We start from the raw sequence: 27,340 nt of genomic DNA on the forward strand, positions 1-27,340 counted from the left end.
TTCTCTCGTTAATCATAACCTATTCAGTGTGTTCTGTGATGTGAGGATCAAAATGGAACATCCCTCTGCTCAAAAGCTGGTTTTAGTCACTGATTGCCTGCGGCTGAATTGTCAAAAACTTGTCTGAATGTATTCTGTCACTTTGGATTCACGGCTATTGAACATTGTTTCTCAGTTTTCAGGAAATGATACCTAGCAGCTGGCGGAAATACTTTGCCAAAGTTAATCTTTCTTCGATAAAACCCTTTTTAAGCATTTGGTTGCATTTTTACCTAACACTGCCATGTATAAACTAAGGGAAGTGTTTCATGGTGTTGGCCAGGGCATGAAAAGATAAATGTGCATTTTACTAAACTACCTCAGGCATTTAATACCTCAATTAAGAAATTGTTCCTTTTTTTTGCTTTCTTTTGGTATTTTGTATACATGGAGGTAACGGTGCTCAATGCAGTCATGCCGGCCACATGACCTTGGAGGTCTCTACGGACAACACCGGCTCTTCGGCTTAGAAATGGAGATGGGCACCAACCCCCAGAGTCAGACATGACTAGACTTAACGTCAGGGGAAACCTTTACCTTTTTTTACATTATAAAGCTAATAGTTCTTGAGCATTTTATTATTATTTTTTTAAAGTAAAATTTGATCAGCCAGCAGCCAGGAGCACTGCAGAATTTATTGAGGTGGGAGAAATATAGGTTGCTTCTAGCTGCTGGCTGACAGGAGTGAAATGGAAAAAATAGTCTTGGAATAATATCTGAGGGTGTCAACACAATCATTTGTTTGTGGGGAGGGAAATTCAGTGAATGTTCAAATGATACCTGAACAACAAATGCCAACATTTTGATAGCAGCAATGCCATTATTATTATTTCTTTAAGATGGGATTGAAAAAAGTTTGTGATGGTACTTTGTTGGGAACAGAACAAGGAAGTGATGGCAAGAGGCTGGGACTAGGGGGGTACATTTTTTAGAAAGTCTTTGGGAGACTGGATTTTTTTGTGTTTTCCTTGTACTACTTGATTGATTGATTGAATGCATGAACCCTTTGTGCCTTTGACCATCACTACCTACCTACTAATGCGACACTTAAACCATTTGCAGCCTATTTGTACTTTGCTGTTCTGTTTTCAAAGAGCGAGCTTCATCTTCAGTTTGGTAGGATGCTGGATCTGTTAATATTGGGAGGAAAGATTGAGTTGCTTTCCATAACAGTTTTATTTTACAAAATTTAGTGCTGCATTTACATTTGCTGATTTAAATATTGTCATTTTTTTCTTAAATTTGTAGACTTTAGTGTGGTAAAAAATCATGTCTTTTACTTTCAGTTGAGACTTGGTAATTTGGAGTACTGGGAAATATCTCGGACATAATTCTGTAAATGATTTCAGTTTCCACAAAAGTGTTGGTCATTTCTCCTCTGTAATGTGCCCCCAATGCAGCTTCACTTGCCAGATGCCTCTGAATGAAATAAAGAGTTTAACTCCTAAAAAAAGAAAAGAAAAAGGAATTATGCTTCTACAGCCCACTTTTGAGACTAGTAGATGTACTTTATATTGTTTTGTTTTCTAAAATAAGTAAATTGGTAATTTTTTATTACAAAGGCTATCCATACCATCATGTCAAAAATTGCTGTTCCTCTTCAAAACCGCCTGCATTTTTAGTAGCAACAAAACAATACCCTCTTGTTTTTCTCCATAAAGTTTGCTGTTTAGATGTAAAATTTCAAAAATATAGTTTGTGAAATTATAGCTAAATTGTTATTTGCTAACTGAAACTCATAATTATTTATATTCTAGGAATAAAGAAGAAGCGTGCCTGCCCAGGACTTGGATTGTTCTATACCGTCTTGTCAGCATTTTTTTTCGCTGTGGCTTCTTTATTTCTGAAGAAAATTCAAAATCTGCACGCAGTGGAAGTCAGTGCCATTAGATGTATTTTCCAAATGTCATTTGTTCTTCCTGGTATGATATACCAGAAGTGAGTACTACTTTGTGTCCAGAAATGCTTTTCAGTTTATAGAAGATGTGATTAATTAAAAAGAAGACAAATGGTTTTATTTTTAACAGAACCTCATAAGATTGAAATGAGTCAAGAACATACTCTATGATTTTCTGACTTTTGCAGTAAACTTGACTGACTTCAGTGACATTTTAAGCTGGTACAAGGTGTGTGAAGATTAGGATTTTAAACATGTATGTGAGCCCAACGAAGTTGTCATTACATCTTTATCCATGTTATGCCTGGGAGAGATTCAGAATGTAGCATGAGTAGGAAAGCGAGCTGAACCCCTCTGCTGTGTTGTTTGTCACTGGCTTTTCTAGGCCCCTTCTACACTGCCATATTAAATCCAGATTATCTGCCTTGAACTGGATTATATCACAGTGTAGACTAATATAGTTTACATAAGTGGTTCTCAACATGTGGGTCCCCAGACATTTTGGCCTACAACTCCCAGAAATCCCAGCCAGTGTACCAGCTGTTAGGATTTCTTGGAGTTGAAGGCCAAAACATCTGGGGACCCACAGGTTGAGAACCACTAATTTAGATTAAAGCAGATAATGTGGATTATTTTATTTGATAATCTGGATTATATGGCAGTGTAGAAGGGGTTCTAGACTCTGGTGGGCTTCCCTGAGCAGAATACTTGCAGAGCACTGATTTGGAGAAAGTTAAATTGGCAAAGACTTCACTTTCCCTTCTAGTTTGCTAATGCTTTATTCTGAGGGTTCTCCTGGCCCAAAGGTTTCTGGAGTAGAGTCTCACTTATCCAAGCTAAACGGGCAGGCAGAAGCTTGGATAAGCGAATATCTTGGATAATAAGAAGGGATAAAGGAAAATCCTATTAATCATCAAATTAGGTTATGATTTTACGCTCCTGCTAACCTAGCAGTTCGAAAACATGCCAATGTGACTAGATCAATAGGTACTGCTCCAGCGGGAAGGTAACAGCACTCCATGCAGTCATGCCGGCCACATGACCTTGAAGGTGTCTACGGACAATGCCGGCTCTTCGGCTTAGAAATGGAGATGAGCACCAACCCCAGACATGACTGGACTTAACGTCAGGTAATTACCTTTTTACCTTTACAAATTAAGCACCAAAACGTCATGTTTTACAACAAATTTGACAGAAAAAGCAGTTCAATATGCAGTAATGTTATGTTGTAATTATTGTATTTACGAATTTAGCACCAAAATATCACGATATATTGAAAACATTGACTGCAAAAATGGTTTGGATAATCCAGAAACTTGGATAAGCGAGGCTTGGATAAGTGAGACTCTACTGTACCTTGTTACATTGCTTAATATACAACCAGTTCCCCTATATCAGTTGTGAAAACTATGCTGTCCTGCACATGTTGTTAGATTAGCAACCCTAACTTCGATAGGTTTTGATGCGGAATGCTGTGAGCTGCAATCCAACAAGGTCTGTAGGACTACACAGTTCCCACCACTTGCCTATATATGATGTTATCCTCTGAAGTTCTCATAAGTAAGCCCCCCTGAGACCAGTGGAGGTAACATACATTAGCATATATAGGATTGAAATTTTCTACTGTGTTTCTTGAACAAGTTACCTATGACCTCATCACATTCACCCTTGATTTGCCACAGATCATGGCAAATCTGACAGGAGGAACCCATCACCCTGCGCCTCACATCGGCCGCTTTGCCACTTACCCCATCCCATGTGAGGAAGCGTCACCCCCCCAGTTTCCCCTCATCATTTCTTGTGCAGCATGGGAAGCCACTGCTGCCTCCTGCAACACTTGGACTTTGCGTGGAGCCCCACCGGAGGTTAATCTATGTCATGTGATGGGAGCCGGCAGGCTCCGTGCCTCAACTAAAGTTCAAGTGTCCTAGGACAGGCAATTTTGCCATCCGATGAAGTTGATCATTTAAGAAGTTTAAGAAAATTGATAATAAATGGTACAGTGTGACCCCAATTTCCTTGAGATTGGTCCCTCCAGTTTTATTTATCTACGTTTGCCAAAATATATCCTCTCTGGGCATTTTCTAGTTCCTCCAGGTGATTCTGCAGTTTGCCTCTGCCCAAAGTTGAGTATAGAATCACACTGGAAGAGCTAGTGATACCTAGAAAGGTATCCTCTCTAGGATTTACTAGGTCTTCCAGCACAACTCTTTGGTAAACTTTCACACAAAGTTATTAATTCAATAAGGTTTACTATTTCTACCAATTGTACTTATCTGTGCACAGTCCTGGAATGTATCCCCCACAGATTTGTGGATCCTACTGTACTGAGATTACGAGTGCTGGATATTAGGAGAACATTTTGACAACTGTTAGAATAACCATACTTAAATTTAGCATAGAATGATCTGAAATCCATTATATGAAATTAATCGTATTGGTTAATGAGATAAATGTGACATCTTCCTTTCTGTTTCTTTCATCTCAGAACAGGATTTTTTGGACCAAGAAACAAACTAGTGTTCCTTTTCTTCCGAGGACTGTTTGGCTCCTCTGCGATGATTCTTCTTTATTATGCTATCCAAGTGATGCCTCTTGCTGATGCTATTGTCATTACTTTCAGCAGTCCCGTTTTTACATCATTGTTTGCCTGGATATTTCTCAAAGAGAAATATAGTCTTTGGGATCTTCTGTTCACTCTTTTTACTATCACTGGAGTGATATTGATTGCAAGACCACCTTTTCTGTTTGGATCCAAAGTTTTGGGAATTGAAGGAGAGTACACAGATCATCTCAGAGGATCAATAGCAGCACTTGCAAGCGCAGTAGCTATGGCTTCAACTTTTGTTATACTAAGAAAGGTGGGGAAATCGGTGCATTACTTTTTATCCATTTGGTACTATGCAGTCATTGGGTTAATAGTGTGTTTGATAGCACTTTTTGCAATGGATGTCTGGGCTTTACCCAACTGTGGTATAGAGAGACTTCTTCTGATATTAATTGGACTGTTGGGACTCGCTGGTCAAATATTTATTACAAAAGCATTACAAATAGAGAACGCAGGTCCTGTGGCTATAATGAAAACAATGGACGTGGTGTTTGCTTTTATTCTTCAAATGCTTTTTCTCGATCAGTTACCAACCTGGTGGACTGTAGGAGGCGCCCTTTGTGTTATTGCTAGCAGTTCCGGCACTGTCATACGGAAGTGGCATCAAAATTCCAGAAAACGTACTCTAAGTGTAAATGAAATTTAGGAAGCTTGAACCTGTTTCATTGCTAAAAACACAGCAGAGATTTTAAATATTCATTTTAAATAATGCACTTACTGTCCCAGGTTTCCCCATAATCATACTTACTTATCAGAGCAGGAGTAGATGCCATGACTCACTGCTTTGTATACGTGCCTTACTCCGACATTTTGTTTTTTTATATCCAAGAAGCTTTTGACAACAACCTTGTTCTGTAACAAGAACAATGTCTTCTAAAAGGGATGATTGAATATGGCATGGAGATCTACCGCACAGTGTAAAAATACAAAACAAAATCTGTTCTGCATCCTTGAATTCTCGAGTGCATCTAAAGTAGTAATTTGGGTCCTAGCCATAATTTCTGATGCCGTGCATCTCTATTGTGTATGTCTTTATAGCGCTAGTTCATCAAAACCAGTTTAAATGTTGATGGGAAATGTATAGAAGAAAGAACGATCGAAATTCATTTACTGGTCTTCTTTCTCTACCTCAGTTGTAACTTGAAAAGCTAACTCAAAGCTTAATTTCTGCTCTTTTCTGAACAATTTCTGAGCACCTGGGATTCTAACAGCTTATTTGGAAAGAGAAGCCAAATACCATTTCACAACAGAAGTAGAAACATCAGTGAAGTGTTCTTTACCATTTTCCACTTCTGTACAACGTATGAAGTGTCTGGGTTGCTGTGAGTTTTCTGAATTGTATGGCCATGTTCCAGAAGCATTCTCTCCTGATGTTTTGCCCACATCTATGGCAGGCATCCTCAGAGATTGTGAGGTCTGTTAGAAACTAGACAAGAGGGATTTATATATCTGTGGAATGTCCAAGGTGGGGGAAAGAACCCTTGTCTGTTTGAGGCAAGAATGAATGTTGCAATTGGCCATCTTGATTAACATTGAATAGCTTTGCAGCTTCAAAGCCTGTTTCCTGCCTGGGTGGATTCTTTGTTGGGAGGTGTCAGCTAGCCCTGATCGTTTTCTCTCTGGAATTCCCTTGTTTTCCAAGCATTGTTCTTTATTTACTGTTCTGATTTTAGAGTTTTTTTTAAATACTGGTAGCCATATTTTGTTAATTTTCATTGTTTTCTCCTTTCTGTTGAAACAATCAGTGTCAGCTAACACCTCCTACCAAAGGATTCCCTCAGGCAGGAAGCAGCCAGGCTTTGAAGCTGCAAGGCCATCCAATGCTAATCAAGATGACCAATGCAACATTCACACTTGACTCAGACAAGAGTTCTTTCTCCCACCCTGAACCTTCCACAGGTATATAAAACTCACTTGTCTAGTTTCCAACAGACCTCGCAATCTGTGAGAATACCTGCCATAGACATGGGCGTAATGTCAAGAGAGAATGCTTCTGGAACATGGCCATACAGCCCGTAAAACTCACAGCAACTCAGTGATTCCAGCCATGAAAGCCTTTGGCAACACATATGAAGTGTCTGTTGCATTGATAATAATATTAGCATTAAACCAAAGACTTGTTGGACTGAGCTGTGCCTGGTACACATTTTAATGCAATCACATTTTAATGTGACCAAGCTTGTACCAGTACAAACTGAACATAAACTGAGTATGCAGTTTATATTTAGTTTGTACTCTTACAAGCAATGAGACAGGATCATTTAGATTGACCATTGTTCTAAAACCACCTTATGATACATGTACAAACCCATTTAAAAATAAAAAAATAGACTGATACTGTGTGCTATATAAAGTTACTCGACTTTAACTATTTTTGTCAAAATGTTTGATACAAGTTCATCAAATACAAAGCTTTCTTTCTCTACAAATTAGGGGACGGGGATCCATGGGTTTTTCCCCATTGAGCCTTGAAAGAAATTTTTTATTTAAAACTATGTATTGGTTTTGATAGTTGCTTTTCTACATTTTGTATCTGTAGTGATGAAATATTTATACCTCTTTTTTAAAGAAGTTATTCCTAAGTAGACAGAGCAAATCCACATCGGCTGTTAACTTTCACTTTCTACAATTTGAACAAAGAAGAACATTGTGGGTGAAATCCCGCAATATCAGTCTGCCAACAGAACACACTAGGGCTGGATCTACACTGCCATATAAAACCCAGATTATCTGTCTTAAACTGGATTATATGGCAGTGTAGACTGATATAATCTAATTCAGAGCAGATAATGTGGATTACCTGCTTTGATTATCTAGATTATATTGCAGTGTGGATCCAGCCTGAGTTCACCTATTTCCTAAAGTTTCTTCAACCTCCCCACAAAATTTGCTCTGGAATTTGGAGGACCCTCCAGAATAAATAAAAAAGGCAAGGGTGTGGGAGAAGAAGCAGGAAGAATCTCACTTTGTCAGTAGACATCTGGTTATACAACTTTGAATCCAGTCAATTGAGTAATGTGGCAGTTCCTCTCAATGCAGTTTTGTTTAAGACTGTGCAAAATGTTCTTATTTTGCTCTTCAATTAAAGCAGCAGTTCCTTGTCAGTTATGAGAGAGTTGGACTTAAGAGTGAAACAAGTTTTAGGTTAAACCCATGCCTGCTAACAATGGGATGAACCAGGAGCTGAAACTTTCCAAAGACAAAAAACAAGTTGTTACTCTGAGAGTGCAGCAATATTGTTGTGCTTATCAATTTAAATCCAAGTGTTTGGTCAGAATTGCTTAAGCATTGGCTCTTTTTTTCTTGCCAACCTGCCATGATAATATAGAGATGTATGTTGTTTATAGTAATGACAAAAACTACCTAATGGAGATTCCATAACGGACCATACCTTCAAAGTATTTTGTTATGGAATTTCTATTCAAATAAATGGATAATCATTAGGCTATTCAATTTCACTAAGGCCCCTTCTACACTGCTATAGAATCTATATTATGAAAGCAGATCATCAACATTATCTGCTTTGAACTGGATTATATGTGTCTACACTGCAATATAATCCAGTTCGAAGCAGATAATCTGGATTTTATATTGCAGTGTAGAAGGGGCCTAAGAGTTACTATGCATTGGTATGGAATAGATGCTGTATTATATGTGCTTTTGTTGTGACAAAGCTGTGTACAGCATAACGTATTCAATTGCAGAATGTACACACACACACACACACTAGAACTTGGATAAATTGATTTTTTTAAATCAAAAAAACTTGTGTATTAGTTGTATGCACATTTGATTGTATACTGTTTTATATTGATGATTGTCTACTGTTTCATGATGACAGCATATCTATTGACAAATTGGTCAGTCTAACCACAAATCTTATTATAAAGTGAAAAACCTTATTATTTCCTTCTTGTTGCTTATTGCTTTCTCAGCAGCATTATTATTTAGCATTTGCGTAGTCCAAGGCTAATTCCTGTGTCTAGGTTAGATGGATGCATTTGTCACCACTTAAAAGAATAGATTAGTGTACGAAAGATATAATCTGCCAGCGATTGTATTTATAAAAGCCAACACAAAACACAGCTTTATTTTCAGACTGTTTGATGCTAAAGATATCAGGCAATTTTGATAACATAGAAAGAATATACATATCAACATCATTAATTATTCCATCTTCAAGTGTTCTCATTTATTATAAGCAATACAGAAGGGGGCTATTTCATTTATAACTTTTATAGTCGTACCTTGTTTTAAAACTAAACAATTTTGATCTGTCTTCTAATGCAGTATAACTGTAGAAAAATCTGTTGAAATTAGAGTTTAAAAACAACTAGAATCTTAATATGGTAGTTAATTTTAAATCAAGGCATTATAGGGTTTTTTTACACTCAAAACACCCATTAAAATTGCTCTTGAATGGAGTATGCTCTTCATAGGTCTGTCACTTAGGTGACTGGGCTTTTCAAGTTAAGGTGTTATAAGGAATGTGTGGGCTTTGCAGACTTGCCTCCTTCCCCCATTTAAGTAATATTTAGTTAAAGGAATAACATGATGTGATGTTGGCCAGGTTCACACATGGACAAGCGGGAATTGTACTGCTGTAGACAAGCAAGCCTGTGTATTCGCTTTTCCTCCCTAGTCATGCCTAGATACCAAAGAGAGGTGGGAGCAGCAGCTACACAAATCACAAAGTTTTCATCTCTGGTTTGTTTAATGTGACATCTGAAACCGCAGCAGCACCTGGTTCTGTGATATGTTTCACCATTGACAGACACAGAAATAACCCATGATTTATTCAGTTGTGAGAGATCCAGCTGTGACTAGGTTCGTATCATAATACACATCAGATATCATGCTCAATAAACTGCAGTGCTGATGCAAGTGGGAGCAATCAGGTGTAGGAAGCAGCACATTTGATAGAAGTACTATATTTTGAATTGTTTTTGTAGATTAATCGATAGTGTGTCATTAAATTCAACCAATACTTTTTCCCAATTAAAAAAAAAATCTTTTCACGTTCCCACCATAAATGCATATAACTCCCAGTTTTTTTATTGCATCTCCATTGATAGACTGTTTCTTTTATTATAACTTAACATTATTAGAGTCATGTACCATCTACAATTCGTTTTATAACAATTCTCTTTAATTCTCATGAACATATTTTTCATAATTCTTTGTTTCCAATTTATCCTCTGTAATATTGATTCCTAAGTCCCTTTCCCATTTATTTTTTGTTCCAAATTGTATTGGATCACTTTTTATCATTATTTTATACATTTTATTTACTAATCCTTTTGCTACTTCCCCAGTCCCATTCTGTATTAATTAATTCTTCAAATTTTGATAATTTTCTTTTCTAGAGACTTTGTAATTTGTGTTTTTGTTCATTTAAACATAACTCTTGCCATGCTCAGAATTTCTGTCCCATTCAAATGAGAAAATACTGGAAACTTGGGAAATATTTGAATGCAAGCCTTATGTGTCAGTGGGACTTTCTCACTGATAGGTATGCATAGCAGATTTAGGATATCTATGGCCTACCATATGTCCTTCACCTATAGCGCCCATCATCCTTCACCATTGCATATCTTGCTAGGATCCATACAATTCCACAACATCTGCTATAAAGGATAGCACGTGAACTGACAGATTTAAGGTTCTGGTTAAACACGGAAAGAAACTCCTGGGAATAAGAACTGGCCAACAATGAAACAGATGTCAGAACATGGTGAATTCCTCTGTTGGAGGTTTTTCAATAGAGGTTAGATGGCCCCTTATCTGGGAGCCCTTCCACACAGCCACATAACCCAGAATATCAAGTCAGAATAACCCACAATATCTGCTTTGAATTGGATTATCTGAGTCCACACTGCCATATATCCTATTTCAAAGCAGATAATGTGGGATTTTATTCAGCTGTGTGGAAGGGGCCTGGGATACCTTAGTAGTGGATTCCTGCACTGAGCTAGCGGTTTGACGAGATGGCTCTTGGAGTCCTTCCCAGCTCTCCATCTGAAGGGTCATGCATTCCTCATCCTAGTATATCGTATCACATCTTAGTGGGAAAGTTATGGTGCTCCATGCAGTCATGCTAGCCACATGATCTTGGAGACGTCTACAGACAACGCTGGCTCTTCAGCTTAGAAATGGAGATGAGCACCAACCCCTAGACTCGGACACGAGTAGACTTGATGTCAGGTGAAAACCTTTACCCTAAAAAGTCACAATCTCCACCACCATCCCTTTGCTTTGAACCAGTGAGCTAAATTCATAGCCAATCTCCAGGGTTATTTAAGGATTCTGGACCTGTGCAGAGCTACATTTAGAATTCCACACAGCTAGACGGGTGTTTTGGCAGGGTGATTATTCCCACTGTCAGTGTACACACAAAGAAATGTGACATCTGTCTCCCTTCTTGCTCAGCTTCTTTTTGGTGCAGCAGTACCAGCATGAAGGTCATTTATCTCTTTTTTTTCTCTTGCGTGTGAGTGAGGACTTTTTCTTTTATTTGCATTTTGTCTTCATTTGTCATGTTTTCATTTATCATTTGCTTTGTTTTTTAACCTTTTTAGCACTGTTAAAAGGGGGGCAGCATGAATCAGAGGAGCAATATAATGATCTGCAATGGTTTGGTATTGTTAACTGCCATCAAGACAACTTAAACTTGGAGCAACCCTATGAATAAAAGATCTCTCAAGTCAACCTAACATCAACAGCGCTGCTCAGGTTCTGCAGACTCAGGGAAGTGGCTTCCTTATTGAGTCTATCTATCTGAAATTCATTCATACTCTTCTTACTGCCTTAAATCTTCCCAAAACTTAATGTCTTTTCTACTGAGTCTTGCCTTCTCATGATAGATACAGCAGCCTCTGTTTAATCATCTTGGCTTGATTTAATGTAGGACCTTGTACGGTTTCGGTCCAGGCTATCTGGCAGACTACAGGCAGTCCCCAAGTTACAAACAAGATAAGTTCAATAGCAGTTGGATCCCAACCTGTGGTCCGTGGACCACCAGTGGTCTGCAAGAACTAAAATATGGACTGCAGCCTCGCAGTTACTACTACAGATAATAACACAGCCCAAAAGAAAAAAAAATGTCTTGGCGTCTTTGTTTTTAGGCCTGTTCTTGGGTTATTTGGGGTGCTGATTCAGAAAATTGCATTGGGTAGACTACATCCACTCTAGATTATTAAATATGGTTTTCTGTGCGCGACTGCTGGATGGCATATATTCTGTATCAGAAACTAGAGCTGATGTAGTCTATCCAATGCAATTTTCTGAATCAGCATCCCAAGTAACCAAACCGAATCTAAAGTTGACCAAAACTGATTTGTAACCCTTTTGATATTAATGTTGGAGAGTGTTCTCTGATCAAAGTGGTCCCTGGTCAAATGTCAACTGGTCAAAGTGGTCCCTGATCAAAAAAAGGTTGGGAACAACTGTTCTATAAGTTTGTTCTTTAGTTGAATTTCTATGTAAGTGTTCCGTCCCCCAGAGGTTTGTTTTGCATTTTTTCATAGTTATAGAAAATAGCACCCGTTTGCATTTGCTCCAGGGTTGCTGCAGATTCTGCAACAGTCTTGATAGTTAGGATATTAGCAGAGTTTATAGCCAGTTTGCAAAGCCTTGCTGCTATAGGCTTGAAATGTATCATTTTGTTCTGGAGACCGCCCCTTTTCCTGGGGATAGAAGGCTCCATTTTGAGAAGCCTATTCTGCCTTCTAGACTGAAGGAGAAACAGCATAGATGTGCTTGTGTGGCCAAGCCAGGCCAACTCTGAAAAGGCCATCGTAAGTACAAACAAATGACGCCTTTATAAACCAGTGCCAAGCATAGATAGGGGAAAGACCTGTTCTTTCTCATAGCTTTGGCACTGGGGCAGAGAACATCTTTTGATTTCTTTGCCACTGGAGGAAGCTCTACCAACTTCACCTCAAAAACTAGCTTTGAGCTTAGATAGTTATAGATCTTTTGAAAGCAGCTCTGAGCTAGGGTGAAGAGGATCTCTGGACCTCTTTGCTTTTGGTGGAAGTTAACCCAGCAACCTAAAGGGGGAAAGCAAGCAAGGAACATCTGCAAGGTTTTATAAGTGGACTGTTTTTATTTGCAACTTTAATTACAAGTGCCAAGTCTGCCAAGGACTTTGTGAAAATAAAATTTTGTTGGATTGTTCTACTTGAAGTGCCTTTGGTTACTGGGATTTCCAGAGCTTCTAAGTAAGGCCCCCGCAGTTCATCTGGGCAAAGGAAGAAGCACATCCTAAAGCTTAAAAAGGTGCCTGGATGTGACGGCATAGTAAGTCAGAACAGGTGTATGTGTTAAGTGTAACTGAGGTGGGGACCACCGACCACTACTGCTTAGAGCACTCTTAACTTGTTTTGAAAGTAAGCATGCAGTATATATTTGCTTCTCAACATTACATGCAAACACTTGTGTTCTTTTTGAGTCACATAGTAGAAGTGATTTCTAGTAGCCGCAGGAGCTAAAATGTGGCTTTATGTGAATGTTAAGGGTGGAGTGTGGGCTCTGGCTTTTTGGTTACTATCTTGTTTATTTCCTACACATCACATCCCCCCACCCTGTGTGACACTCCAGCTGTTTTAAGAGTTCAGTATTTCAGATCCTTATTAGCTGATGAGTTCAATCCTGTGCATGTTTACTTTGAGATGTTCTGCGATATATAATACATGCTAAGCTGTAATTATCCCACAAGTCTACCACATATGCAGTACCATATGGGACTTGTTTCAAGCTCATAAGCACTTAAGTGATCAACGTTTCTTATTATCACAAAGCTTTATGGAGTGAAAATACTATCCGTTCATCACATTTTAACGTTTCTTATGTGCAAAGTAGATTTGAATAGTATCCCCTCCTTCCAACTTCCCCCTTCCAATTGGCCTGTTTTTTCTAAAGTAATTGCGCTTTTTTGTCCCTTTTCTCTACCAAACATATTTGAGAGGTTGTGTACCTTTATTCAGAGACAGAGTACCTCTGTAGTCTATTTCAGCTGTTTAGCAAGGAGTTATTTTATTTTTCTCCTTCCCAGAGCTGTTTATTCAACCAGAAACTATTACCTACTATTATCTGGACCTCTTTTTATGACCTATAGTACTATTTGTTGATCACAGGAAGGTGCATTAATGGATCTTTTTGCTTGTAAAGTGGAATTCCATTAGATCAGTATCAGCATTGTTACAGATATCAGGCAACAGACCATTTACTCCTAACTGGCAAAACAAGGAAACTACAATCTCAGTTGATGAACTAGGTTTTTCTGTTTTGTAATAGAACTATCATGCAAGACCAACAACCATACACAGAGACTGGCTTCACTTCTTAATATCTTTGGAAGTTAAGTCTACTATACCTAAGACTCACATACTGTTATATTGCTAGCTAGAGATTTGCAAAGGTTTTATGCGCTGAAAGCTTCAAAGCTCAAATGACTGCCTCAAGGGTGCATTAAAGTATTTTGTAAAACCAAGGAATTAAATCAGATGTCCTATGCACTTTTTTCATAGACTCTGTATTGCAGGTTGTTACACTATTTTTTGCATTTTTTAAGGATTTTATAGTAGATGGAATTATATTTTTGAAAGATGAACTTTTTAATTCCTGGATCTTGAATTATAAAGAATACTGTCATATAAGGTATTATATGATTTCATAAATTTTAATAAATATGAAAAAATCAACAGTGTGTTTTAATTGTATTAATGGTATCAAGCAAAAAGTGGGTGCTAGAAATAATATCATATGAAAGCTGACTGGCACAACCTGGGGACCACAACCAGACACAGTGAAGACATCGGCCCTTGCGCTTTGCTACTCTGCTGCTGAATACTCATGCCCAGTGTGGAATACATGTCATCAAGTTAAAACAGTGGATGTGGCTCTTAATGAGACATGCCACATTATCATAGGATGTCTACGCCCTACACCACTGGAGAAATTATACTATTTAGCTGGTAGTGCACACCTGACATCCGCCGGGAAGTAGCAGCCAGTAATGAAAGGACCAAGGCATTGACATCTCTGGCCCATCCTCTGTTTGGATATCAGCCAGCATGCCAATGCCTTAAATCAAGCAACAGCTTTCTAAGATCTACAGAGATACACACAAGAACACCTCAGCAAGCGGGAGTCCAAAAGTGGCAGGCTAAAACCCAGAACCGCTATCAGTGGCTAATACCGGATGAGAGACTCCTTCCTGGGCACACAGAAGACAGGGTGACTTGGAAGGCACTGAACAGACTGCACTCTGGCACCACGAGATGCAGAGCCAATCTTAAGAAATGGAGCTATAAAGTGGAGGCCATGACATGCAAGTGTGGAGAAGAGCAAGAGCAAACCACAGACCACTTACTTCTGCTTTGAAAAGTAATATATGGCAGTATGGACTCAAATAATCCAGGTCAAAGCAGATATTGTGGGATTTTCTGCCTCAATATTCTAAGTTTTATTGCTGTGTAGAAGGGCCATAAGATGTCTTGGATATGTGTGGCAGTATCACACTTCCAAAAAGTAATGGTAGAAACTGCCCAGCGATTTATGATTTTCTCTATTCTTATGAATATAAAGTACTGTAATATTAGTGTCCACATTTTAACAAAATCCTTTTCTAAGTTAATATATAACAAATCTCAAAGCATAAATGAGTCTCGGTAAAAGTACCTTTCTTAATGTTGGAAAAAGTTATTACTGTTCTGGGGGACTCAGCAAATAGTTCTTAAGTGTATCTCTGTCTAAAGATCATTTACACTGTAATAATAGTAATAAAGATCCAAAGTGACATGACATATAAGTTATAGATGATATCGATATATAACATTATTTTGCTGCTATCTTGTGATTTGATTGCAGAGTGTTCTATGATCTCAGAATTCAGTTTCAGTTAGAAATTATTCATTTTGTGAACCTTTTTTTACACAGAGCTAAAAATTGTCATTTGTTTGGCTTTAATGTCATGTAAAGAAATGATTGAATATGGCGACACAAGCAAGGATTTAAAAGCATTCTTGCAAAATGTGGGTGAAGAATCTAATGGAATAGTAAGATGCTGAGCTTTTCCAGTATCTACCATTGAAGGGATGGTTTTAAAATACTGGAGCAATTACTTTTTCATTATAAGTATAAATTGTCAACCAAATATGTTAATTTTTGGTAAAGGTTTTTGCAAACATACTTCTAGATTAATGTAAACATAAACATCTGAAGGTGATCTGGCAGCAGGGGAAATAATTGCTTCATAACAGTTGCTTCATAACTTGCAGATGTGATGGACAGCAGGTGAGATCCTATATCAGTATCACATAAATATCCAGTAACGGAATGTTGTTGCACCCACCTACTACTAATAACAGGTTAAGCATTTCTTGTAAGAAATTTCAAAATGTTCCGAAATTGTCCACATGGCTAAGATAGTGACTCCGTTGCTTTCGGGCTACCTAAACATTGCTTCATGCATAATGTTTACATAAGGTATGTATAAAACATTAATGAATTTCGTGCTGAGGCTTGAGTCCCATCACCAAGATATCTCATTATGTACATGTGTGCAAATACAGATATTTTAAAAATCCCAAATACCTCTGGTCCCAAGCATTTCAGATAAGGGATGCCCAGCCTCTACCAACATAGTCAGACATATGTGGCCAAATGGTCAAGATTCGTGGCTGACAAGCCATTATGCAGTTAGCATTGTACACAGGCCATGTTTAGAGGGAATGGACATTCACATTCTTCACAGTGGTACTGCACTATTGCATTTGCAATGGCCCCAATCGTGCTATTCTGCACACATTGCTATAAATTGGATGCAGCTGTTGCACATTGTCCAAAAGATCATTCCACATGTCTAGCACAGCTTATGCCTGTGTGACACAATGCCAGCGACTCTTACAGCATCAGTAGTTAAGCAGATAAATGGATTTCTTTCCACACAAGTGCCCCTGGTCAGCAGGATCAATGAGAATACATGATATAGTATGCTAGCTTTCAACGTCCAACTGATAATATATTTTACATTGAAGGCAAAATGATGTGTTGTTGATAATTTAATCTAGCTGGTGATTTACAACAGCTTGTCCTGGTTAAGTAGATCCCATAGAAGCCCAATACAATAATGCCAAGAATTATTCATAAAAACTGGCATCTCCAAATGGGAATGTCAGGGGTCAGGTTTCTTTTTCCGCTGTCTCTGGCCTAAATCCCATGGCTTAACATTTGAAAGAAATGATGGAAATTTGGGACAATACATTTAGTTTATGTATTCTAAATGGGATTAGCGATAATATTTAGATCTGCCACTTTCTTCTCCTCCTTGTATGATTAAAGCAGACCCTACCTGAACAATTTATTCTTACAAATGGTGGTGCCTACATTTACAGCATCCTCATGGAAGAGCTAACATTCACAAATGGCATATCCATTGGGCTCTGTTCATCCTAAGGCAACAAGATGTCAGTGAGGGAGGCATCAGTGTTATGTGAACCCCTACATTGATATCGTTAGATAAATCTATCAGAACACAAGAGTAACCCTGGAGTAACAGACAACATTCAGTTCTCACAGTGGGCTTGTGCATGGTTTCATTTTGGACACTTGCCTTTGGCTTGTTCAGCTTGTTCAGAAGCCTGTAACGGCATGGGTCCTGCAGCCAATTTTTTACCGGCCACAACAGAACAGAGGCTGCCGGAAACCACCTGCTTTTGGTTTATTTTACTTACAAGTGACCTGGCAACCTAGCAGTTCGAAAACATGCAAATGTGAGTAGATCAATAGGTACCACTCTGGCGGGAAGGTAACGGCGCTCCATGCAATCAGGCCGGCCACATGACCTTGGAGGTGTCTACGGACAACGCCGGCTCTTTGGCTTAGAAATGGAGATGAGCACCAACCCCCAGAGTCAGACATGACTGGACTTAACATCAGGGGAAACCTTTACCTTTACCTTTACTTACAAGTGGAGTGTGGGGAGGGAGGCAGCCACTAGAAATTCTACCGGCTTTCCCCCCCCCCCCCCAAATTCTCAGGGTGGTCCGCGAGAAGGCCTTACTGGTATTATTTAAACTGTTATGTTTATTCATCTCATGATCATATCATGATCTGATCACCATGCTCAATATATCCTATATGCATGGGGGTATTGGGATAACGATACAAAAGTTTTGCTAGGGTTGATCTTCTCACTCAGAATCAGCCACACTCCCCCCCTCCCCCCCTCCCAAAAAAATTCAAAATCCTGGCTACGGGCCTGGCTAAAAGGAAAAGGACCCCAGGAAGCGAAGTTTCTTAAGCCCTCCCTTCTCTCTTGATTTGGAAGCAGAAAGGAGTTTGAAGCACTGAGGGGGGGGGGGGAAGCATTCTAAAGCCCCGCAAATTCTTGCTTCTGGTATCTCCAAATCAAGAGAAGGGAGAGCTTTTTAAAGGAACCTCAGGGTAGGATACCTCTAGGCCAATCTCTCTTCCTTTCCTGGCAAATGGGAAGCGCCCTTAAAATGCCTTGGAAAACTGTCTCCTTCAGGGAGAGAACTGTGTGGTGCATACAACTGCAGCTCCTGTCTCTTCTAGAGTAGAAACAGCTTTAACAAAGTATTCAACCCAGGTCTCTACAGACAAGGGAAGGAATCGCAGAAAGAGTGGTATCTTAACTGATGCTTTTAATCCAGATCTTAATGAAGGATATAAGGACAAACAATGCCTAAAATGACGGGAAGGGGAGCATGGAAAGTTCCTCCCATAATGGGCCAGACAGAAAACGAATCTTTTGGCTTCCCAGATCGAAAACAGATTTCTGTCCTTCCAAATTTGGGAGGCTCCTGAAAAACAGATCAGAAGCCCCCACCAAAATCTGGGACACCAAAACTGATAGCGGTTTACCCGGATTGCTGAGTAGCTAGTTGTCTATGGGAAACCTGCCAGTGGAACATAAATACAACAGCAACATTTGTCTGTATTACCCAGCAATTGATATACGGAAGGCAGGGCCAGTTGATCATAGGAGGCCGCTGACGCGGCCACCTCGGGCGCTGGCAGCTAGGGGGGCTGTCGAGGCATCGACAGCGGCCCGTAGCGCCACCGTCGCCACCGCTGTTGGTGCGGGGCTTCGATCCCCGCGCCCGCGCCAAACTGCTCAGAACAGATAGGCCATTTTGCCCTTAGTCTACAAACTTCACCCGTAGAAGCTTCCAGGCTATCCAAATGGGCTATCTGTGCCGGGCACAGCACAGATCGCCCAATTCTCCCTTACTTCCAGGACATGGCCGCCAATCGCCCGGGCGATCGGCGGCCGCGTCCTGGAAGTAAGGGAGAATTGGGCGATCTGTGCTGTGCCCGTGCACACAGCACAGATAGCCCATTTGGCCCTTACTTCCTGGACGCGGCCGCCGATCGCCCGGGCGATTGGCGGCCGTGTCCTGGAAGTAAGGGAGAATTGGGCGATCTGTGCTGTGCCCGGCACAGATAGCCCATTTGGATAGCCTGGAAGCTTCTACGGGTGAAATGCGCTGTGCGCATGCGCACAGCACAGATAGCCCATTTGGCCCTTAGTCCAGGAAGTAAGGGCAAAATGGCCTATCTGTGCTGTGCGCATGCGCACAACACAGATAGCCCATTTTGCCCTTAGTTTGTAGACTAAGGGCAAAATGGCCTATCTGTGCTGTGCGCATGCGCACAGCGCATTTCACCCTTAGAAGCTTCCAGGCACTAACAATCTACCCTCTGCGCATGCGCAATACCATAGCCTATAAACACTTGATCAAATCCCCGCGCTGTGCATGCGTACTGAAAGCAAAACATCTTCCACGTGGCGTGTGGTGTGTGGGGACTGACTGGGACAACCAGCCAAACAACAATCTTTTAACATAATTAATCAAGGACCAGGGATACCACAGGTCTCTGGCAGCCTTCTGAGCAAGGTAATCTAGGCTGTCTGAATTAGTGACAAGTTGCAACTAAACTTACAGTATAAGTCAATCTTACAGTATTTTTCCAAATGGATGGGCATTGCTCTTGTGCTTTCATGTTTCCTAGCTTCTTAGTACCATAATCAGTTTTAGTTTTTTTTTCTTTGTTGTCAGGAGTGACTTGAGAAACTGCAAGTTGCTTCTGGTGTGAGATAATTGGCCATTTGCAAGGACCTTGCCCAGGGGACACCTGGATGTTTAATTATGTTACCATCCTGTGGGAGGCATCTCTCATGTCACAGTTGACTGTGTATATCAATTGTACAAAATTAAACAGTATAAAATATATAGAAGCATAGAATAAAAAATGGAAGTGGATGGGCCAATTTCTAATGTGTGTGCATTCTAATGTGTTAATTCTTTCATCTATGGAATCATTTCTGTAGTAATGTGAGAAATAATTTCAGAAATGTGATACAAATACATATTTAAATATTAATTTGTACATGCTTTCTATAAAAGTACATGTTTACTGTTTAATCCCTTGTTTTGGGAGTTGTAGTTGGTGACTTTATGTTATGTTAATAAATTAATTGAGTAGGGAGTTGTAGTTGCTGGGATTTATAGTTTTAATAATTACATATATTATATAATAATAAACTAGCTGTGCCCAACCACGCTTTGCTGTGGCGAAGTATGGTGTTCTGGGAAATAAAGTACAGTAGAGTCTCACTTATCCAACATAAACGGGCCGGCAGAATGTTGGATAAGCGAATATGTTGGATAATAAGGAGGGATTAAGGAAAAGCCTATTACACATCAATTTAGGTTATGATTTTACAAATTAAGCACCAAAACATCATGTTTAACAACAAATTTGACAGAAAAAGTAGTTCAATACGCAGTAATGCTATGTAGTAATTACTGTATTTATGAATTTAGCACCAAAATATCACAATGTATTGAAAACATTGACTACAAAAATGCGTTGGATAATCCAGAACGTTGAATAAGTGAGTGTTGGATAAGTGAGACTCTACTGTATTGAGGAATTGGTGGTAGTTAAGGTAAAGGGTAAACTTGTTGTCGAAGGCTTTCATGGCCGGGATCACAGGGTTGTTGTATGTCTTTCGGGCTATGTGGCCATGTTCCAGAAGTATTCTCTCCTGACGTTTCGCCCACATCTATGGCAGGCATCCTCAAAGATTGTGAGGTATCCATACCTCATTAAGTCCAGTCATGTCTGATTCTGGGGGTTGGTGCTCATCTCCATTTCTAAGCCGAAGAGCCAACGTTGTCCGTAGACTCCTCCAAGGTCATGTGGGATGACTGCATGGAGCGGCGTTACCTTCCCTCCAGAGCAGTACCTATTGATTTACTCACATTTGCATGTGTTTGAACTTCTGGGTTGGCAGAAGCTGGGGCTAAAAGTGAGGGCTCACTCTGTTCCCCCAATTCAAACCTTTCGGTCCAGAAGTTCAGCAGCTCAGCGCTTTAACACGCTGTGCCATCAGGGGATATTATTTCCTAAAGGTTGTGAATATACAATATTTCTAATTGGTTTTTTTTGTCTGTTAGTTGCAAGCATGAATGCTGCAATTAGGGAAAATGATTAGGATGTAAGCCTTGCAGCTTTAAAGCCTGACTGTTTCCTCCCTGAGTGAATTTTTTGTTGGGAGGTGTTAGCTGCCGCTGATTGTTTCCTGTGTGGAATTCCCCTGTTTTCAGAGTAGTGTTCTTTGCGATATGTTATGTGCTTGTACTGTCTGTGGCCGTGAGAAAACAGTGGATTTATCAGACTTTGATGATGGGAATACTTTGTTGGGAGGTGTTAGCTAGCCCTGATTGTTTCCTTTGTGGAATGCTTTCAGACTGTTGGTCTTTATTTATTGTCCTGGTTTTAGAGATTATATTGTTCTGCATTATTCTATCCCAGTAATTATTTCTTATTAAAGTAGAATCTCACTTATCCAACATTTGCTTATACAGTGTTCTGGATTATCCAACGCAGTCTGCCTTTTCGTAATCAATGTTTTTGTAGTCAGTGTCTTAAATTCATTGTGATATTTTAGTGGTAAATTTGTAAATACAGTACAGTAGAGTTTCACTTATCCAAAATAAACGGGCCGGCAGAATGTTGGATAAGCGAATATGTTGGATAATAAGGAGGCATTAAGGAGAAGCCTATTAAACATCAAATTAGGTTATGATTTTACAAATGAAACACCAAAACATCCTGTTAGACAACAAATTTGGCAGAAAAAGTAGTTCAATACGCAGTAATGCTATGTAGTGATTACTGTATTTATGAATTTAGCACCAAAATATCACAATGTATTGAAAACATTGACTTCAAAAATGCGTTGGATAATCCAGAACGTTGGATAAGCGAGTGTTGGATAAGTGAGACTCTACTGTAATTACTACATAGCATTACTACACATGTAACTACTTTTTCTGTCAAATTTGTTGTATAACATGATGTTGTAGTGCTTAATTTGTAAAATCATAACCTAATTTGATGTTTAATAGGCTTTTTCTTAATCTCTCCTTATTATCCAACATATTCGCTTATCCAACGTTCTGCCGGCCCATTTATGTTGGATAAGTGAGACTCTACAGTAGAGACTCTACTGTAGAGTCTCTGCTGTACTTAAAAAGTCCTCAAGTATAGCACTGCTAGGAATAATGCTCAAATGCTTGGTCCATAACCATGTCTAGCAAGGCTATTCAATGCTAATCACCATTTTTTGATTATCCAACGCTCTGCTGGCCCGTTTATGTGGGATAAATGAGACTCTACTGTTCTTGGATGGAGCTGCAGGCTGTATTTCTGCTGTGTTGTCATAAGCTGAAAGTTGTTCTGCGTCATTCCCCTTCCTTATATGACGAGTTGGGTTTTTTAGCAGAAAATGTCAAGCAAGAAGAAGCCATCGGGAGCATTTCATCGTAAAAGGAGGTTGCAGCATAGCCAAGAAGATAAGAGTCAAGCTAAAGCATTAAAAAGGTTTTTCACGACTTCACCATCATGCCAGACAGGAAAGCCAGAGACAACTAAATTGACTGAATCAGATCATGCTGATGACGGAAAGATACCAATCTCAGAGCCTCTACCAGGACCATCAACCAGTCAAGACCTTCTCACTGCAACTTCAGCAATACCATTACCACCTTCCTGTATTGGCATTACTGGGACTGACACTGAAGATGTGGATGAGGATTCATTAAGAGATGAAGTCCTGCCATCTACTAGTCGGCAAGCGATTGAATCTGTAAGTAGATTCAATTTAAAAATATTAGTGCACATTTTTGGGAAATATAATTGGCCTTGGCCTGTCTTGTTCATTTTTTATTTAAAGATTGCATAACGAGGTATTATACTTATTGATCTTGCATTGCATTACATCTTAGAAAAACTTCTAGAAGTTAACATACACCCCTCTTTTTTTTTCAGGAACAAAGAAGAGACCCATTGTTATTTCTTTCAAATGATTGTGGAGAGTGGCCACTCAAAATAAATGACGAGGCACGGAAAATAATTGTTGAGTGAGGACCACAGCAAGTCAGAGGCATAAAGTTTCCTAAGGACATTCATGGCAGAAAATTTTCCCCATTTCATTATTCAAGGAAGTTGTGTAATGGAGAGCGTGTCAACAGATATTGGCTACAGTATTCTGTATCAAAAAATGCAGTGTTTTGTATTACTTGCAAAAATTTTGGAAACGACACATCCGTTCTTGCAGGTAGCCAAGGGTTTTCTGACTGGCGGAACTTGGGCAGGCTTTTGAGCAGTCACGAGAAATCCTGTCCTCATATGAAAAACCGTTCATCTTGGCGTGAGCTCTCGAAACGTTTGCATTTAAACAAAACTATCGATGCAGAGCATGAAAGACTTATTAATGCTGAAATTAAACCTTGGGATCAAATTCTGAAACGCTTGCTATGTGCTACACAGTTTTTGGGGGTTCAAGGATTGCCATTTAGAGGGACAAAAGATGTTCTATTTGAACCTAATAATGGCAACTTTTTAAAATTGATAGAACATATAGCACAGTTTGATGATCCGATGGCTGAACATGTGAGAAGAATCACTTCCAAAGAAACACATGTCCACTATTTGAGTAAAAATGTCCAGAACGAGTTTATTGCTTTCTTGGCAGGCAAGGTCCAGAATAATATTTTGGAACAACTACATGAGGCAACATATTATTCTATTATATTGGACTGCACACCAGATATTAGCAACACCGAACAAATGACGTTGGTGGTTAGATTTGTTACATGTAAAGCAAATGAAGATATCTCGATTAAGGAACATTTTTTAGGCTTTGTTCCTGTTGCCAATCCTTCAGGTGAAGGTATGACAGAAATATTACTCCATGAGTTGGAAGCACGACGTATTCCATTAAAAAACATGAGAGGCCAGGGATATGATAATGGTTCTGCAATGAAGGGAAAACATGTTGGAGTCCAGAGGAGGATCCTTGATTTATAGTTATATCTGGGCCCACACATCAGGCGGGACACACGCTGGACCTTGTTTTTATTGTGGATGGTGGGACAGTCAGAGTGGAAGAGCAAAATATTATTCCATTGTCATGGTCTGACCATCATCTGATCTGTGTAAGTTTTGCCGTGACTTCTAACCTCCGCAGGGGTGGTGGACCCACTAAGATGGTCCGACCCAGGAGGCTGATGGATCCGGATGGACTCCTGAGGTCTCTTGGGGATCTTCCTGTTCTGGAGATTGGCGATCCTGTCGATGTCCTGGCTGATCGCTATAATAGTGAGCTGACAAGGGCACTTGACACGATCGCTCCCGAACGTCCCCTCTCGCTGCGTAGAGTCACGTCAACTCCTTGGTTCACTGAGGAGCTGGCTGTGATGAAGCGTGCGAGGAGGGGACTAGAGTGCATCTGGAGGAAATCTCAGGATGTGTCCGACCAAGCACGGGCTAAAGCCGCTATTAAGGCTTACTCCGTGGCTTTGCGAGCAGCTAGGAAAGCTTTCACGACTGCCCGCATAGCGTCTGCGGCCAACAGGCCATCGGAGCTGTTCTGAGTTGTTGGGGAGCTCCTGCGGCCCCCTGAGGCCCAGGGGCTTCTCGATGACTTGGCAGCCAAGTGCAGCGATTTCGCGCACCATTTTGCAGGCAAAGTTGCTCAGATACGCCGTGAGTTGGACTCCAGCTTAATTGTAGTTCCAGCGGAGGTAACCGAGGTACCTGTCTGTCCGATTTTGTGGGATTCTTTCCGGCTTGTTCTTCCTGATGACGTGGAGGGGATTCTTGGGTCTGTGAGGGCGACCACTTGCGCTCTGGATCCTTGTCCCGCTTGGCTGGTTAAGCTGGCCAAAGAGGGGTTGTTGGATTGGTTTGTGGCTATAATAAATGCCTCCTTGGGCCAGGGGTCAGTTCCATCCTGCTTTAAGCAGGCGGTAGTAAAACCGCTACTAAAAAAGACCTCGTTAGACCCATCTGTATGTAACAACTACAGACCAATTTCCAACCTCCCGTTTTTGGGCAAGGTTCTGGAGCGGGTGGTTGCCACGCAGCTCCAGGAGTTCCTCGATGACACTGATTTTCTGGACCGCTTGCAGTCTGGCTTCAGGCCTGGGCACAGTACCGAGATGGCTTTGGTCGCCTTGGTGGATGACCTCCGCAGGGAACTGGACAGGGGGAGTGTGACCCTGCTGGTTCTCTTGGACATCTCAGCGGCTTTCGATACCATCGACCATGGTATCCTTCTGGGACAGCTCTCTGGGATGGGGCTTGGTGGCACTGTTCTGCAGTGGCTCCGGTCCTTCCTGGAGGGCCGTTCCCAGATGGTGAAGCTGGGGGACACCTGCTCGGACCCCTGGCTTTTGACCTGTGGGGTCCCGCAAGGGTCTATCTTATCCCCCATGCTTTTCAACATCTACATGAAACCGCTGGGAGAGGTCATCCGGAGTTTTGGAGGGTGTTGCCATCTCTACGCAGATACACGCAGATCCACTACTCATTTCCATCTAACTCCAAGGAAGCCCCTCGGATGCTGAACCAGTGCCTGGCCGCTGTGGCAGACTGAATGAGGAGGAACAAGCTGAGGATCAATCCGGACAAGACAGAGGCCCTCCTGGTCAGTCGTTCGTCGGATCGGGGTATTGGGTGGCAACCTGTGCTGGACGGGGTTGCACTCCCCCTGAAAACACAGGTCCGCAGTTTGGGGGTCCTCCTGGACTCAGCGTTGACGCTTGAGGCTCAGGTGTCGGCGGTGGCCGGGAGGGCTTTTGCACAACTCAAACTTGTGCACCAACTGCGACCATACCTCGTGAAGTCTGACTTGACCACGGTGGTGCATGCCTTAGTTACCTCTAGACTGGACTACTGTAATGCGCTCTACATGGGGCTTCCCTTGAAGACGGCCCGGAAATTACAATTGGTCCAACGCTCGGCTGCCAGATTAATAACGGGAGCGAGTTACAGGGAGAGATCTACTCCCTTGTTTAAGGAGCTCCACTGGCTGCTGTTCATTTTCCGGTCCCAATTCAAGGTGCAGACCATCATTTATAAAGCCCTAAACGGTTTGGGACCCACCAACCTTCGTGACCGTATCTCCTACCATAAACCTGCCCGAGCTCTTCGATCATCAGGGAAGGCCCTCCTGTTGCCACTGCCTTTATCTCAGGCCCGCCTTGTGGGAACAAGGGAGAGGGCCTTTTCTGCTGTGGACCCCCGTTTGTGGAACTCACTGCCCATTGAGATCAGGCAAGCCCCCACTCTTTTAGCCTTTAGGAAAGATTTAAAAACATGGCTCTTCCGGTGTGCTTTCGGAGAGTAACTGTCATATACCTCCTTTGTTACTCCCCCCAACATCTATCCTCTAGACTGTTTCACTATCTCATGTCCCTGTTCCCCATGGTTTTATTCTTATCTCTTCTTACCCCGAGTTTTAACTTTGTGTTCATGCGGCCCGCCCTTGTTATGTTATGTTGTTTTTGATTTTGTTCTGTACTATACATTGTTATTTTTTGTATTGTTTAATTGTATTATGATATGTTGTTTTTATATTTTGTTATATTGTATTGTCTTGGGCATGGCCCCATGTAAACCGCCCCGAGTCCCCGCTGGGGAGATGGTGGCGGGGTATAAATAAAGTTTATTATTATTATTATTATTATTATTATTATTATTTAAATCCTAGAGCCTTTTATGTACCATGTGGAAACCACTCCCTGAACTTGGTCATAAATGACGCAGCTATGTCTTGCAAGATTGCAGCAGACTGTTTCGCCACCGTACAAGACCTCTATAACATTTTTTCAGGTTCCCCAGTAAGATGGGGTATTTTGTTGAAGCATGTTTCAACTCTCACACTCAAACCACTTAGCAGTACTAGGTGGGAAAGTAGAATCGAAGCATTGTTGCCTTTGAGGTTCCATATTGAAGAAGTATATGATGCCGTATATGAAGCTTCTCATGATCAGAAATTTGATGCACTTTGTAGGAGCCGTGCTGGTGCTCTTCTTAAAAGACTGCAAAGCTTCACATTTCTGTGCAGTATAGTGACGTGGCATGAGATCCTGCACAAGATAAATATGGTTAGTAAACAGTTGCAAAAAGTGACAATCGATCTTCAAAGTTCTATGGCTCTTATTAAGAGTGTGAAAACTTTTCTAGAAAGGATGAGATCTGAAGAAGGTCTAAATAGCATTATTACAGATGCAAAGGAACTTGCAGAAAAAATCGATGCTACTGCCGACTTTGAAAACGAACAGGAAGCTCGACCGAGAAAAGTAAACAGACAATTTTCGTATGAATGTAAAGATGAAGCTGTACATTCTGGCAAAGATTCTTTTAAAGTGAACTTTTTTTTGTTGTGCTTGACACAGCAATATTCTCAT

General features: G+C 40.6%; 1 protein-coding gene and 1 long non-coding RNA gene across 2 annotated transcripts in view; one reads left to right on the plus strand and one right to left on the minus strand.

Moving 5' to 3' along the window:
* Positions 1–14,248, plus strand: part of slc35g1 (solute carrier family 35 member G1) — a 32,955-nt gene extending 18,707 nt beyond the window's left edge. Inside the window, exons 2-3 of the mRNA XM_062976173.1 lie at positions 1,797–1,977; positions 4,425–14,248. Coding sequence (XP_062832243.1) covers positions 1,797–1,977; positions 4,425–5,190 — 947 coding nt within the window. The 3' untranslated portion in view covers positions 5,191–14,248. The remainder of the gene's footprint in view (positions 1–1,796; positions 1,978–4,424) is intronic.
* LOC134297736 (uncharacterized) lies at positions 1,197–5,165 on the minus strand. The gene is made up of 2 exons (XR_010004599.1): positions 5,079–5,165; positions 1,197–1,483 (listed from the first exon to the last, which is right to left on the minus strand). It is a non-coding gene; the product is annotated as an uncharacterized LOC134297736 (long non-coding RNA).
* Positions 14,249–27,340: the final 13,092 nt, after the last annotated feature.

Source organism: Anolis carolinensis, chromosome 3 (assembly GCF_035594765.1).
Source record: "Anolis carolinensis isolate JA03-04 chromosome 3, rAnoCar3.1.pri, whole genome shotgun sequence".
NCBI classification, from domain to species: domain Eukaryota; kingdom Metazoa; phylum Chordata; class Lepidosauria; order Squamata; family Dactyloidae; genus Anolis; species Anolis carolinensis.